This window comes from Pleuronectes platessa, chromosome 16 (assembly GCF_947347685.1).
Source record: "Pleuronectes platessa chromosome 16, fPlePla1.1, whole genome shotgun sequence".
Classification (NCBI taxonomy): domain Eukaryota; kingdom Metazoa; phylum Chordata; class Actinopteri; order Pleuronectiformes; family Pleuronectidae; genus Pleuronectes; species Pleuronectes platessa.
This window is the reverse complement of record NC_070641.1, coordinates 1063986-1078698: the sequence shown is the minus strand read 5'-3', so window position 1 is coordinate 1078698 and position 14713 is coordinate 1063986. Positions and strand designations below refer to the sequence as shown.

General features: G+C 42.5%; 2 protein-coding genes across 2 annotated transcripts; both read right to left on the bottom strand.

Annotated features, from left to right (window-relative positions):
- Positions 1-530: 530 nt before the first annotated feature.
- LOC128458293 (high affinity choline transporter 1) lies at positions 531-1159 on the bottom strand. The gene is made up of 3 exons (XM_053443075.1): positions 1015-1159; positions 794-937; positions 531-683 (listed from the first exon to the last, which is right to left on the bottom strand). The coding sequence occupies exons 1-3, from the start codon at positions 1153-1155 to the stop codon at positions 531-533; spliced, it is 438 nt and encodes a 145-aa protein (XP_053299050.1). The 5' UTR covers positions 1156-1159.
- Positions 1160-13137: 11978 nt separating this feature from the next.
- LOC128459207 (uncharacterized) lies at positions 13138-14713 on the bottom strand. The gene has a single exon (XM_053444314.1). It carries the CDS (start codon positions 14626-14628, stop codon positions 13513-13515), a length of 1116 nt encoding a protein of 371 aa, XP_053300289.1. The 5' UTR covers positions 14629-14713; the 3' UTR covers positions 13138-13512.

Here is a 14713-nt window from a genome sequence, read left to right as displayed (position 1 = left end):
TACACTGTAAACAATGCATCTGGTTCGTCCAATGACATTGTCATGTCCATGTCCAAATAAAATCTACTACCTTTAAAGGGTGGTGTCCCGGGTAACTTTAATCAATTAAAGTTATAATTTAATATTAATGTTTTTATATTAATATTATTACTGATAACCAAATTTATTGAATGCCGAAAGGTACACCATTTAATTGTGTCACGGTTATTGTTTAAATTGCACAACAGGGGTCTTTTTATTTTTGGACGGTAAAATAGTTATTTTCTTATAGTTGACTCAGCTGCACTAAGGATTGTGACTCAGTTTGATATGGTTATGGATTAACCTTGGTTTAAAAACCATTGTTTAGTAAACAATTCAACAAAGGGTCACTTTGCTCTGTACCTGCTCACTAAGTTATGCACAGATGCTGCTCCTTGGTTTCCTGTGATTTAACCAGTGATTTAACATGTTTTGTTCTTTCCGTAACATTAAATACAACAGATAAGTGGATGTTAGATTTCACAGTTTATATTATTATGTAGAAGTTGTCAGTACCTGTAGATGCAGCAGCTGCCCCAAGCAGGTGTTCCAAACACAAGTATGAAGAAAGCAGCGACTAAGCACAAGAGCTTAGCTGTGGCTAATGAAGAAGCTGCCAACGTCCTCTGGTGTAAACACTGAAATCCCAGACTTCCCAGTGCCTTGAGAATGAAACAGAATTAAAATATGAGTCATATGTCTTTATCTTGAGGATTTCTCTCAACACTAGTGAAGTACATTTGACATCAGCCACAGTTTTGCTCCATCTTACAAACATCAAGAATTCATCCATCATGATCCCGGTCTTCTCCAGTCCTGGTGCACCAATCCAGGGAGCGTGTAAGGTGTTGTTCATCAGTGTCTTGCTGATGTCCAAGCAGTTAGGGTTCATCAAGACAAAGGGAACACACAGCCACTGCAGAGACAAATACAAATGTAAATAATGGACAAGGACTCCAGCACTTTATAAAACCTTAAAGAACAGCAACTCACCAAGCTAATGAATATAAGAACAAGCTGAATAATATCAGTGTAGGCCACAGAGTAGAGACCTCCCAGCAGAGTGTAGATGATGACAACTGCAGCAGAGATCCAGATACACAGAGTGTAGGGCAAATCCAGGACCACACTCATGGTGCCTCCTGTTAAACACCTTGTATCAGTGGAGTTCTACTTATATACAGACTGTACAAGTATCACTGACTCATATTCCTTCACATACATTTATTTAAACTTACTTTTAAACACACACATATATGAGGAGAGTTTAGAGTGCTTCTGTATATTCCTACTTACCTAAACAAATCAGTGTTTATGCTTGACATAGTATATCAATAGAAACCGAGGCCAGGCTCAGTCAAGCTGTCAGAACTTCTCCATACTTGATGTGGAAAGGGTCCATCATGGTGACACACTTCATTTTGTCTTAGTGGTTTAGCAAACACCAGGCCACCTTGATTTAATGAGGGGAAAAACAGAAACTAATGATAATATCAAGAAATCACAATAAATGATTCAACTCCAGGTGAATTGATGAAGTAAATTGACAACTTCAACTTACATAGAATAAAAGATAAGCTGTATGCAGTTAACATTGTGGCTTCCCAGGTTAGTCCCATTGACGGAATGTACACCATCTCAGCTGTGCCCACAATGAAGCCTCCTCCAACCCATGTAGCTGCAGGATGGATCAACACACAGCAGATATTTGGACAAAGACTAAAGGTGAGATCATAATTCAGTATTATTGATCAATAGGACCAGTAGGACTTCACCCAACCAAGACTGTTGTTATTCATATCTGATTCGGCTGTTAATTATTCATATTAAACAACAATTCCTGATGTTTCTTATAAAAGTAATGCTTTTATAATTTGCCAGATCTTTCTGCCTCCATGCCGCGACAGACAGTTTCCATCCTGTTGTCTTCAGCTGAGCTGTCCTCACCTGTCATGTTGAAGATCCCCACCACCTTTCGGACTTAAAAACTCAGCCCAATCTTTTCAACGCCTCATGGACTCTGTATTACGTGACCTGCCTTTTCTTTTTGTGTATTTGGACGACATTTTGGTGGCAAGCACATCCAAATCTGAGCACCTGTCGCACCTCCGAACACTATTCGAGCGGCTCAACCAACATGGCCTGATTGTCAACCCTGCCAAGTGCCAGTTTGGTCTATCCACCATTGATTTCCTGGGACACAGAGTCACCAAGGACGGCGTGGTCCCTCTCCCATCTAAGGTGGAGGCGGTCACACGGCTTCCACGTCCGCTGACCGTGAAAGCCCTGCAGGAGTTCCTCGGCATGGTGAAGTTTTACCACCGTTTCATCCCTCGAGCCGCTCAGCTCATGCAGCCCCTGCACGAGGCCTTGAAAAGCAAACCCACGCACACTGTAGACTGGACTGAGGGCAGGGTCAAGGCTTTTGCTGACACTAAGGCAGCCCTTGCGCACGCCACCATGCTGGCACATCCTTCTGCCACAGCCTCCATCGCCATCACCTCGGACGCCTCGGATTATGCTGTCGGTGCCGTCTACGAGCAGTGGGTAGGCGGGGCGTAAATACAGTACTTTTGGGTCTCTACCTCGCCATCAGACACTTCACCGCTTTCGTCGACCACAAACCGCTGATCTTCGCCATGGCCAAGGTGACCGAGCCATGGTCCGCCCGCCAGCAGCGTCAACTGTCATACATCTCCGAGTTCACCACGGATTTGCAGCACGTGGCCGGTAAGGACAACCAGTTGGCGGACTGTCTGTCACAGGCTGTGGCAGGGGCCGTCCATCTTGGTCTGGATTACAGCCGCATGGCAGCGGACCAGACCACAGACCCGGACGTACACATCCTGAAGACCTCGACTACAGGTTTGAAACTAGAGGACGTGGTTTTTGGTGAGGCTGACACCACGCTCCTGTGTGACGTCTCCACAGGCAGTCCTCGGCCGATCGTTCCCACGGGATGGAGAAGACGTGTTTTTGATGCCATTCATGGTCTCTCCCACCCTGGTTCGAAAGCGTCACAGAGGCTGGTGGCGGCGAAGTTTGTTTGGCACGGCCTCAAAAAGGATGTTAGAGACTGGGCTACCACTTGCCTTGAGTGTCAACGGGCAAAAGTACACCGCCACACCAAAGCCCTGTTAGAGTTGTTCCCGGTGCCAGAGCGGCGGTTTGACCACGTTAACGTGGATCTGGTTGGCCCTCTGCCCTCATCTCAGGGTTTCACCTACCTGTTGACCATGGTTGACAGGACCACCCGTTGGCCTGAGGCTGTGCCGCTGACATCGTTGGCGTCCGTCGAGATGACACGGGCCTTTATCGGCACCTGGGTTGCCCGTTTCGGCACCCCTTCGGACATATCCTCTGACCGGGGCACGCAATTCACGTCTGAGCTTTGGAACGCGGTTGCCAAGAGCCTCGGAGTGAAACTCCACCGCAAGACTGCCTATCACCCGTCGATGAAGGCTTCTCTGCATGCTGGCCTCAAAGATTGCAACTGGGTCGACAGGCTCCCGTGGGTTATACTGGGCATCAGGACTGCACCAAAGGAGGACCTTCAATCCTCATCCGCAGAGCTTGTCTATCGCCAACCACTGCGGGTTCCAGGGGATTTTGTTCCTACCTCAACCGTTCCTTGGTCTGCGGCTCTCCAGCGTTGCACACTACTGGACAATGCAAGGTTTTTCGCACCTGTCCCTACTTCCCAGCACGGCCTCCCGCAGTCGCACATCCCCGCTGGGCTTCAGACGGCTGAATATGTCTTTATTCGCCACGACGCTCACAAGGGACCGCTACGCCCGCCCTACGAGGGCCCATTCCGTGTTTTGAAAACGGGAGACAAACATTTTGTGGTGGACATGGGCAGTAAACCGGAGCGACTCTCCATTGACCGCCTCAAACCCAGCTCATTCGGACGTGGCTAGGCCCATTGAATTGGCCCAGCCCCCACGACGCAGGCGTCCTCCAGCTCTGCATCCACCCCCTGCTCCCCTTCCTTCCAAATCTTCCACGCTCCATGCACCACACCCGTGTCATGGCGGGGTACCTGCCACTGCAGTGTCTCCTCGACCCCCTGTTAAACACAGCCGTTCTGGCCTGTTAATTCGACCACCCCTCCGTTGACGTTTTTTTCTTGTATGGTGAATTCTGGGGGGACGTGTGTAGTAGGGCTGCAACTAACGACTATTCTAATAGTCGATTAGTCATCGATTATTGAAACTAATCGGATTATGAATGACATAAATTCTCAATTGCTCTTATTTAGCCAACAGCTTTTAAATTTAGCTTGAGGTTGTTAGACGCATGTGATGACTGAAAATAAAGACAATTAATATCGATACTTCATGCAAAAAAAAGTATTTTAATAAACTTTGCTGCACATTAGTGTACTGTTGACACAAAAGCAAAGAAAACTAGGGCTACGTTGTAGCACTTGCGGGCCCGAGCACCCGCACGTTGAAGCCTGTTGCGGTCGGTGGAGAGAGCGATCGATGACCAAGCGCACATCATCGATCGTGCATGTTTTTCTCCACGTTGCATGCGTTTTGCGCTCTGCGGCAGTAGGTTTGCCAGTAGGTGGCGCCATCACTATTATTACGCACAGACATATAGATCTGTTCATGTAGGCGCTCTGATGTAGTGTGAACAATTTTGTGTCAATTGGACAATGTTAACACAACTTAATTTTCACACTGATCAGTAGGTGGTGCTATGACCCTGAACTAATATTTATATGTGGAGCTGTTCAGATTAGTATTGTGATCAGAGGTCAGTAGTTTGGAGCCGGTTGGATAATGCAGAGTGGATTAACAAAGTACTTCCTGTTTCCTGGCGAATCAGTAGGTGGCGCTATGACACTGAGGAAATATTGACACATAGAGCTGTTCAGGCTTGGACTCTTATCATGTGACAGAAGTTTGGTAGTGATAGGACAATGCACAGTGGACTTATGAAAACATTGTGTCCTTTGGCGAAGGATGATCCTTCGCCGCACCTCAATGTTTAAATGGTTTGAGGAAATGTCACAATTCTGACCTTGTTTCAATGACTTGACTGAGCTCATTTGAGCTGTATATCGTAAAGCAGCCAGGAGCAGTTCATCAAAGTATAAAACATGTCACTTCATGTTGCCACCAGGGGGCGCTGAGATTTCAAGTCATAATTTCTGTGTAGATGTCATCAAGCCGGAACTCTTGTCTTACATGTCTAGTTTTGACTTGATTGGACCATGTATGTTCGAGATACAGATGCTCGTGTTTTGATGGCGTGTAACCAAACTTTAACGCCACGCCACGGTCACACGGTGTGAAGGGAAAAAAATCCCTAAATCACTTTTTATCTCAATCTTGTTGTGATGACACTCATCTGAATTTGAAGTTGATCTGATGAAAGCTCTACGACAAGTAAATCAAAGTAAAAATGTGGAATATGGCTAAAATGGCCACTAAATCCAAAATGGCGGGCTTCCTGTTTAATCTAGCTGGCATATCTATCCAAGAGACTTATTTGTTTGTTATGAAAAGACACATGCCCGAATCGATTTTTGTACATGTCGGCCAATCGTAGTGCCGGGGCTGCCCGTTAGGGGGCGCTAGTCAGTTATTTTGCCACGCCCATTCCTTAAAACCATATGAAAATCTTCAGGGGGGGGATATTGTTGCACACATGTAGTTTGAGTGAGATAGAACCATGAACACTGAAGTTAAAGCAATTTCGTGTTTAACGGCGAGGCGAGTTGATGAACTTTGATGCCACGCCATTTATTCAATATGTTGACTATAATACAGCATTAAAGTAAAATGATTGCAGCAAAGTAAAAAGATTAGACAGACACATAGCTTCACATCAACGTCAACATCAATACTCTGAATAAAGAGCTTTAGGAGACGTAATGCAACTTTAAAACAGCTGCTCTTAAAATGCAGATGTGACTTTAAATGCTCACGTTTCAATTGATCACAGTAAATCAGTTTCTGCAGAATAATAATCTGTGTAACGTAGTCAAGTCAAATGAGTTGACAAGTGTTAACACCCTATGTTAACTGTGTGGTTCACGCTCATTGGTGTTTCCATGGCAACAGTCTTAAGTGTGGGCCGCTGCCCCCAGAGCAGAGACGGACGGCAAGAGAGAAGCTTTTCACAGAGCAAGCACACAGACAGAAACACAAACGAATCAAATGACTTAAAAACAAGACTATAATGCTTGTGAGTCAAGTTTATTCACAAACACATTCACCCTACTCTGCATATAAAATAAAATAAAATATATTTTTCCACAAAGTACAGCTGTATTGAGGTTTCTGCACAACAGCGCCATCTGGTGGGGCAGTGCCCAACGTGGCCCTAATGTAGAAACGACACTGACTATAATCATTGTTTGTAAATTATTTTTGTCATCTTTACTAATTTATTTCATGTTATTAGTGCATAATGTGCATTGTTTTGGTTGTATTTGTCCTCATTTCAATGCCTTGATATCTTACCTAAAAAAAATGGGAGAAATCGATTCCTGGCTTCCTGCTAAAAACGATGGTCTTCCTGCACCGCCCCCCCCTGCCGCCCCCCCCCCCGCACTGTGTCACAGCCTATGGTCGCAGCGAACAACACGAAGTTATCACGCCGCTTGCAGGTGGAGGTGGATCTTTGTGCGCATGCGCTGTTTCTGGAATTTACCGCGTTAATCTCATTCTCTTCTGTTCAGTGTCGGTAGGCGGTAGCAAGTGGAGGTAAGCAGGAGTATTTTTATTTTCTACTTTTGTGGTTGTCCCTTGTTTGATGTTGTATTTTGACAATTAACTAATGAAGAATTAGTAAGTTCATGGTACAATTTGAACTGTTTTATGTTTTACAGAAAATGGAGAAACCGTCACCGACAAAACTACCGTCTATAGACGACACGGAGGTGGAGGGAGTGCGGCGAGCCCTCATGATCGCCGCTGTAAGTTATTAATACTGAATAAGTAATGATACTGAAAATAAGACCGTTATCTGATGTGACTGTGGATAGATATAGGTTTAGTAAAGGTTTATTAAAATGTGATTGCGTTAAATGGCACATTCCAGTGAAAAACTGACTTTACGTGTTTAGAATAGTGGCTGATAACACCCTAAATGTGCACTGTTTATTTTGTGCGATTTTTTAATAGACCTTGCTTTTAAAGATACTCCTAAGCACACGCGTGGTTAGCGTGTGCTGTGTGAGGCGTGGTGCAGCTGTGTGTGTGTGTGTGTGAGTGAGTGGAAACATGATGAGCTGACTGAGTGGACGCTAAATAAATTTGGGTGAATAATTTGATCATATGGTTAAATGATAGTGTTGGAAGCACTGATAAGGGTTAAGAAAAAACTGACTTCATCATGGTGTTCTTAAATCCATATATACATATGTATTTTCTATTTGTAGTATACCTGTCGGGACGATGGGGTCGACAGGAGGGAGTTGTATGCCCTTAACCTTGAGGCAAGTGATCAGGCAATGAGTTGCCTGATCAAAAATGTGCGGCTCCGGCGCCTTGTAAGACGCAGCTTGCTGTTATGAAGGGCAGCCTAAAAGAGGCTTTGCAGCAGGTGGAGGTGCTGCAGGCCTGTGCTGTGTTCAGCAATGATGGTAAGTGTCTTGTTTCACAATTTGAGTTGTGTATTATGTTTATTGTGTGTGTGTGTGTGTGTTTTTTTGGTTTCACTGCAGTATAGCAGGTTCCAGTCTTTTTTAAATGCAACACACTAAACGGGTACTTTGGTGGGTTGGAATTTCCAACTAGTTGTTAGTCGTTTAAAATGAATAATTTTTTATAATAATGAATTTGATTTAGAAATGTCCTACATTGAGTTTGTTACTACTGTAAACTGGTTATTTCTTTGTCCAGATGTGATGGAAGAGACGGAGGAGAAGGAGGAGAAGGCGGAGAAGGAGGAGAAGGTGGAGAAGTTGGAGGAGGCACACATTAAATAAATTTGAAAAATATTCATGTGTTTCGTGTGATTCTTGTTTGAGTACTCTGTTAAGTGTTATTTTGCTTAGATGTGTGAATTTCTCATTTTAATATTGTAATATCTTTGTATGCAAGGGTGGGAGAGATGGTCTCCACTACACATATAATATGGATTTCTTTTTCATTTAGTATTTTGTACCAGAATGTGGTAAACAAATCACCATTTTTGTACATGATATGTTGTAATAGTACAGTTTCCCCATTTGCTTCAAATTAACATCTTAGGGCATGTAGACGTCTTAGGAGTAAACCCCATACATATGCAATGTCATTATATAGAGCAGGGATTGATAATGAGTTTTTATAACAGTTGATCTCAATTTAAAAGAAATACTTTTTATGAAAATGTTTTATTCCAAAACATTTAAATGTATGCAGTCTCTCTTATGAAATTGGCTTATCCTAAAGTATTTTAAGTAATCTTTTACAGTCATTTTTTCCATTCACAAAAAGTTGATTATAAGTGAGATGCCATTTTGTTGAAGTTGGTCATGGTAAGACCTGTCATGCTTTTTTTATACCACTAGGTGTTAGTATTTAATCAAATGAAATGTTTATTATTACATTCTAAAGTGTTCAATTATTATTGTGACTAGTTAGTATTCATCTTTTCTGAAAGATGAATGTAAGGCGTTCACATCCACCACCGCACAGTGACGCCGAATAGTCACTTCCGGTTATATCTATAATTGAAAATATAATCGGTCTTATTTTGAAAACTTCCTTTTTCTGGCCCATAGACTGGTTTTACCTTGATTCTACATATGCCGCTATGTCAGTTGGACTGGACCATTTAGTGTGCGATATTGGATAGTCTATCCGTCAAAAACTAAAACGAAACACAGAATAAATTCATATCTGAAAATATAAAAAGTCGAAATCATTAATATGGCAATACATAATTTTTCCGATACTTGAAGTAATGTGTTAATGTTCTTTTCACCCTTCGGTCCTTTGAATCATCTCAACACCCACCATTCCGAAACGGCGCTCTGATTGGTTGATTTGAATCTGCACCTGATGCATGGTATAACTACGCAGTGAGAAGCTAATTTCTCACTTCTGCCTTATGGTTCACCGTGAGGTTTGAGGTATATTGAGAGCGAGAAAGAGAGAGACAGAGAAAGAGAGAGAGAAAGAGAGAAAAAGAGAGATTGACAGAGACTGACCGAGAAAGACCACGAGATACATCGTCCAGGACTTTTTTCGGACACGGTGAGTTTATTATATATTTATTCAGTGTTGTGCAGGGCTAGCTTGTTAGCATGCTAATGCCGTTAGCCGTGAACAGTATGCATGCATGTATAACTATCTTTTAACAAATGACTAATAAATCCTGGCCCTGGCACAATGAAAGAGATTTATACTATTTACTTTAATATAATTGTGTTGAGACTATGTGCTTAGAGGAGAGGTAATGGTGACGAGGCAGTATTTCACTTATAGTGAGTGTTACTTGCTTGTATCGATTTTAGCTGGCTTTCATTTATTTATGTGGATTACGGCGTTATTTGCAAATACAAGTTTTGAGAAAATATAGCTGTGGATTTAAGCTGTTTGTGGTCTGGTGGTGACTTCAGTAGAATCGCAATGGAGTTGGTTGGACGGAGAAAACCGGTAGCGGCCTAGTGGAGCTGGAAGCATGACGCCCTAAGCATGTAACAGCGTCTTCTTTACGTGTTTAGAATAGTGGCTGATAACACCTTAAATGTGCACTTATTGTTTTGCGCAAGTTTTTAATAGACCTTGCTTGTAAAGATACTCCTGCAGCTACAACGCGTCGTAGGCGTGTGCTGAGGCCGAATTATAGTCCTGCGACTGCAACCGCGGAAGGCCACGCAGCTGCATCGACGGACTCGTTTTGGTTTATGCTTCACCAACGTGTTGCGCGTGTTGCAACGCAATTCACCGCCAGAACCCTAGGCGGAGTAACGTTTTTTTTCAAAGACAAAACACACAAAGAAGAGACGTCTTTTTCTTCGTTGACTGATTATTTACATCGCCACTCCGGCTCCTCATAGCCTATTTCTGGCGGACAAATCGGCCAGTCAGTGACGGGTTATATAAGTGGTCATACTTTCGGATCTCTTCTGCCAAGTGCTCTTCTATTTGGTCCATATTCGTTCTTCTAAATCTTCCGTGATTTCCGCGTATTTTGGGGCATGAAACCGGAAACTAGACTCCGGCGTGCGTGCGTGTGTGTGTGTGGAAGGAAACATGAATAGCTGACTGAGTGAACGCCACATAAAATTGGGTAAATAATTTGATCATATGGTTGAATGATAGTGTTGGAAGCACTGATAAGGGGTAAAAAAAAAAGCCCCTTTTTACATTTCATGATTTACAGTGATCAATAATAATCGATTAATATGTTTTTTTAAATCGACAGAAAGCTACTTTTTAACTTTCCAGCAGTTATTCATGTACAATGCTGTTTTTACTCGTATTACAGACATTTTATGACTATAATTTCATCGTCAGATACCTAGAATTTAATTCTGACTTGTCTTAATCCAAGTTTGAACTACTTTGTATTGTTTCGTATTTATGACTAGTCAGAATTAAACTGTTATTGGAAACTGGAATGAAAGATCATTGTATAGTTTAATATTATTCAACTGAAATGTAGATTTCTATAAAGAAATAAAACGCATGAATTACAAAAGTACTGCTGTTGTCCTTTACTTATTGCATAGTGAAATGTGCACATTTCAATGTAAATGGTCAGCAGTAATGTATTTTTGGATGGAATTTAGTTGGCTGCATCAAATATCAATCAATCAATCAAATTTTATTTGTATAGCCCATATTCACAAATTACAATTCATCTCATAGGGCTTTAACAGGGTGTGGCATCCTCTGTCCTTAACCCTCAGCAAGAGTAAGGAAAAACTACTAAAAACCCTTTTAACAGGGTAAAAATATGTAGAAACCTCAGAGAGAGCCACATGTGAGGGATCCCTCTCCCAGGACGGACAGAAGTGCAATAGATGCCACGTGCAGGAAAACATCATCAATAATCAAAGTCTCTAGCAGCATTTGATGAGGGTAGACATCCCGAAGGACAACCCCAACATGACATGCCAAGCAGTCCCGCTGCAAGCACAGTCCATGGTCAGCAACCATCCAGACCACGATCCACCATCCAGACCAGACGCCACTCCAGTCCTCAGTCACCGTCCACCGCCGCCCACCAGGACCCATCACAAGCCACCACCGCGGTCCTGGTCCACCGCCCGTGGCCAATGCCAACGCGACACAGGGTCCGCCACCAGCACCACGATCAGCCCAGAATCCGCCACACTGGATCCACCACCGCGACCCCCGGTGTACGATCCACAAACCGCAATCCATGGTGCGGCCACAGAGGCCCTGGATCTGCGGGTGATAAAGCAAAGGGATTCCGGGGAAGGGGGATAGGGATGGAGAAGAGGAAGGAGAAGCTGGAAAGAGAAGCTCCGTGTGTCATGTGTCATAAAATAGAACAAGTAACGTTCTGGCGCACTAATTAGCTCTAACTATAAGCTTTATCAAAAAGGAAGGTTTTGAGTCTACTCTTAAATGAAAAGATGGTATCTGCCTCCCGAACTGAAAATGGTAGATTATTCCACAGCCGAGGGGCTTGATGGCTAAAAGCTCTGGCTCCTACTCTTTTTTTAGAGAATTTAGGGACGACAAGTAGGCTTGAATTCTGGGAGCGGAGTGCTCTAGCGGGTTTATAAGGTACTAACAGCTCTTTAAGGTAAAAAGGCGCCATATTATTAAGGGCCTTGAAGGTGAGGAGGAGAATTTTAAATTCTATTCTAGATTTAACTGGAAGCCAGTGTAGCGACGCTAGTACTGGAGAAATGTGCTCTCTTCTCTTTGTTCTCGTCAGGACACGTGCTGCGGCATTTTGGACAAGCTGTAGAGTCTTTAACGACTTACTGCTGGAGCCAGATAATAATGAATTACAATAGTCCAGTCTCGATGTAACAAAGGCGTGGACTAGTTTTTCTGCATCTTTTTGGGAAAGGACATGTCTAATTTTGGAAATATTACGTAAGTGGAAAAAAGCGGTCCTAGAAATTTGTTTTAAGTGAGAATTAAAGGATAAATCAGGATCAAAGATCACTCCCAAGTTCCTGACTGTTTCATTGGAAGCAAGGGCAATGTCGTCTAGCGCAGCTATATCATTAGATAATGCATCTCTAAGGTGTTTGGGGCCAAGTATTATAACCTCTGTTTTGTCTGAGTTTAATAAGAGAAAATTGCGGGTCATCCAGGTTTTTATGTCCTTGAGACATGTTTGAAGTTTAGTTAATTGATTACTTTGTTCAGGTTTTATTGACAAATATAACTGGGTGTCATCCGCATAGCAGTGGAAATTTACCGAGTGTGTCCTGATAATGTTTCCTAGTGGAAGCATATATAATGAGAATAAAATTGGGCCGAGCACAGAGCCCTGTGGAACACCATGGTTAACTTTGGTGCGCACAGATGACTCATCATTAATTTGCACAAATTGGGAGCGATCAGAAAAATACGATTTAAACCAGTTAAGGGCGGTTCCATTAATGTTAATTAACTGTTTGAGTCTTTGTAATAAAATTTGATGGTCAATTGTGTCGAATGCTGCACTGAGATCTAACAGAACGAGGACAGACACAAGTCCCTGATCTGAGGCTATTAAAAGGTCATTAGTGACTTTTGCCAAGGCTGTCTCTGTACTGTGATTGGCTCTAAACCCCGATTGAAAGTCTTCATATATATTATTTTCCCGGAGAAACTCACACAGCTGATTGGCAACAACTTTTTCTAAGATTTTAGAGACGAAGGGGAGATTAGATATTGGTCTGTAATTGGCTAAAACCTCTGGGTCTAGGGTGGGTTTTTTGAGTAGGGGTTTGATGACAGCTATTTTAAAAGACTGTGGTACATAACCTGATGATAATGACAGATTGATGATGTTAAGTAACGAACTATCAATTAGGGGCAGAATTTCTTTAAGTAATTTGGTAGGAATGGGATCTAAGATACAGGTTGTTGGTTTAGAACCTGAGATTAATTTGGTAAACTGATCACGGGTGATCAGAGAGAAGCTGTATAAGTAATGGGTAGGATTCTCAGCCGTTTCTGAGATCTCTGTTGTTGGGAGGGTATTAGTGCCAATTGAGGGCAGGAGATGGTTGATTTTATTTCTAATAGTTTGAATTTTATCATTAAAAAAGGTCATAAAGATATTGCTATTTAGGGATGGAGGAATACTAGGAGAGGCGGTGGTCTAGTGGCAGAAACTTGGACTATGGGCAGAGAAGGACTCTGGTTCGTCTCTGGTTCGACTCCACGGAGAGACAACAAAAGACGAACCTGGATTGATCTGTCCAAAAATCCAAGAGTCTCCCTACCCTGTCTAGTGCCCCTGAGCAAGGCACCTTACTCCCCCAACATCTGCTCCCCGAGCGCCTGTACGCGGCTGCTCACTGCTCTGTGTGTACTGCACAAGATGGGTCAAAAGCAGAGATTAAATTTCCCTACCTGCATGAGTGTGCCTTTGCATGACTGTGCATGTGTTTGGGACGAATAAATGCATCTTAATCTTACTGGGTTCGGTGGAGGTGTGACTCTCTGTCAGTCTGGCTACAGTGCTGAAGAGAAACCTGGGGTTGTTTTTATTCTCTTCTATTAGTTTTGAATAGTAGGCGGCTCTTGCTTTGTGGAGAGCCTTTTTATATTCTTTAACACTATTCTTCCAGTCTATTAGGTTTTCAACATGGTTGCTGGAGCGCCACTTCCTTTCTAGTTTTCTTGATAATTGTTTTAACTCATTTGTCTGGGAATTATACCACGGAGCTAATTTACTATGTTTGACATTTTTCTTTTTTAGAGGCGCTATTGAGTCTAATGTTAATCGTAATGAGTCTGCAGAGCTATCGACGAGGTGGTCGATCTCAATGGAGCTCAGGGTTTTAAAGAATTTGTTGTTTATATCTACTGCTAATACGGGTTTAAATGTAATTGGGATTATTTCCTTAAATTTAGCTACAGCACTATCAGGTAGACATCTAGAAAATGAATTTTTTATTAGTGGCATATATTCAGTTATTGAAAAATCAAAGGTTATTAAATTATGGTCTGATAGAACTGGATTGCGCGGAAGTACTGTTAAATTTTCAATTCCGACACCGTACGATAATACAAGGTCAAGTGTGTGGTTACCACAATGAGTAGGTTTGTGCACACACTGACTGAAACCAATAGAGTCTAGTATTGAAATAAATGCTACGCTAAGGCAATCTTTATTATTATCAACATGAATATTAAAGTCACCAACAATAATAATTTTATCGGTCTTTAGGACTAAGTTTGATAAAAACTCAGGGAATTCCTTTAAAAATTCAGTATAAGCCCTGGGAGCACGGTAAACTACGGCAAATATGATTGGCTGTTGGTGGTTCCTGGATTGGCGTGGAAGACTAAGAACCAGACATTCAAATGATTTGTAGCTGAGTTTAGGTTTAGGATTAATTGATAGACTGGAGTTAAAAATAGCAGCAACTCCACCTCCTCGCAACTCCACCTCCTCGCCCAATTTCTCTAGGAACCTGTGAATTGATATGACTGGGGGGAGTAGATTCATTTAGACTGACATATTCATCAGGATGCAGCCACGTCTCAGTGAGGGACAGTAAATCTATGTTGTAATCGGAGACTATTTCATTAAC

Bases quoted from the DNA above. Each gene is read 5' to 3' on its own strand.
- LOC128458293 (XM_053443075.1), bottom strand. From the start codon at position 1,155: ATGAGTGTGGTCCTGGATTTGCCCTACACTCTGTGTATCTGGATCTCT. The intron at 938-1,014 runs GTGAGTTGCTGT...TTGTCTCTGCAG, and splicing joins TTCTTATATTCATTAGCTTG to TGGCTGTGTGTTCCCTTTGT. The intron at 684-793 runs GTAAGATGGAGC...TTCATTCTCAAG, and splicing joins TGGATGAATTCTTGATGTTT to GCACTGGGAAGTCTGGGATT.
- LOC128459207 (XM_053444314.1), bottom strand. From the start codon at position 14,628: ATGAATCTACTCCCCCCAGTCATATCAATTCACAGGTTCCTAGAGAAA.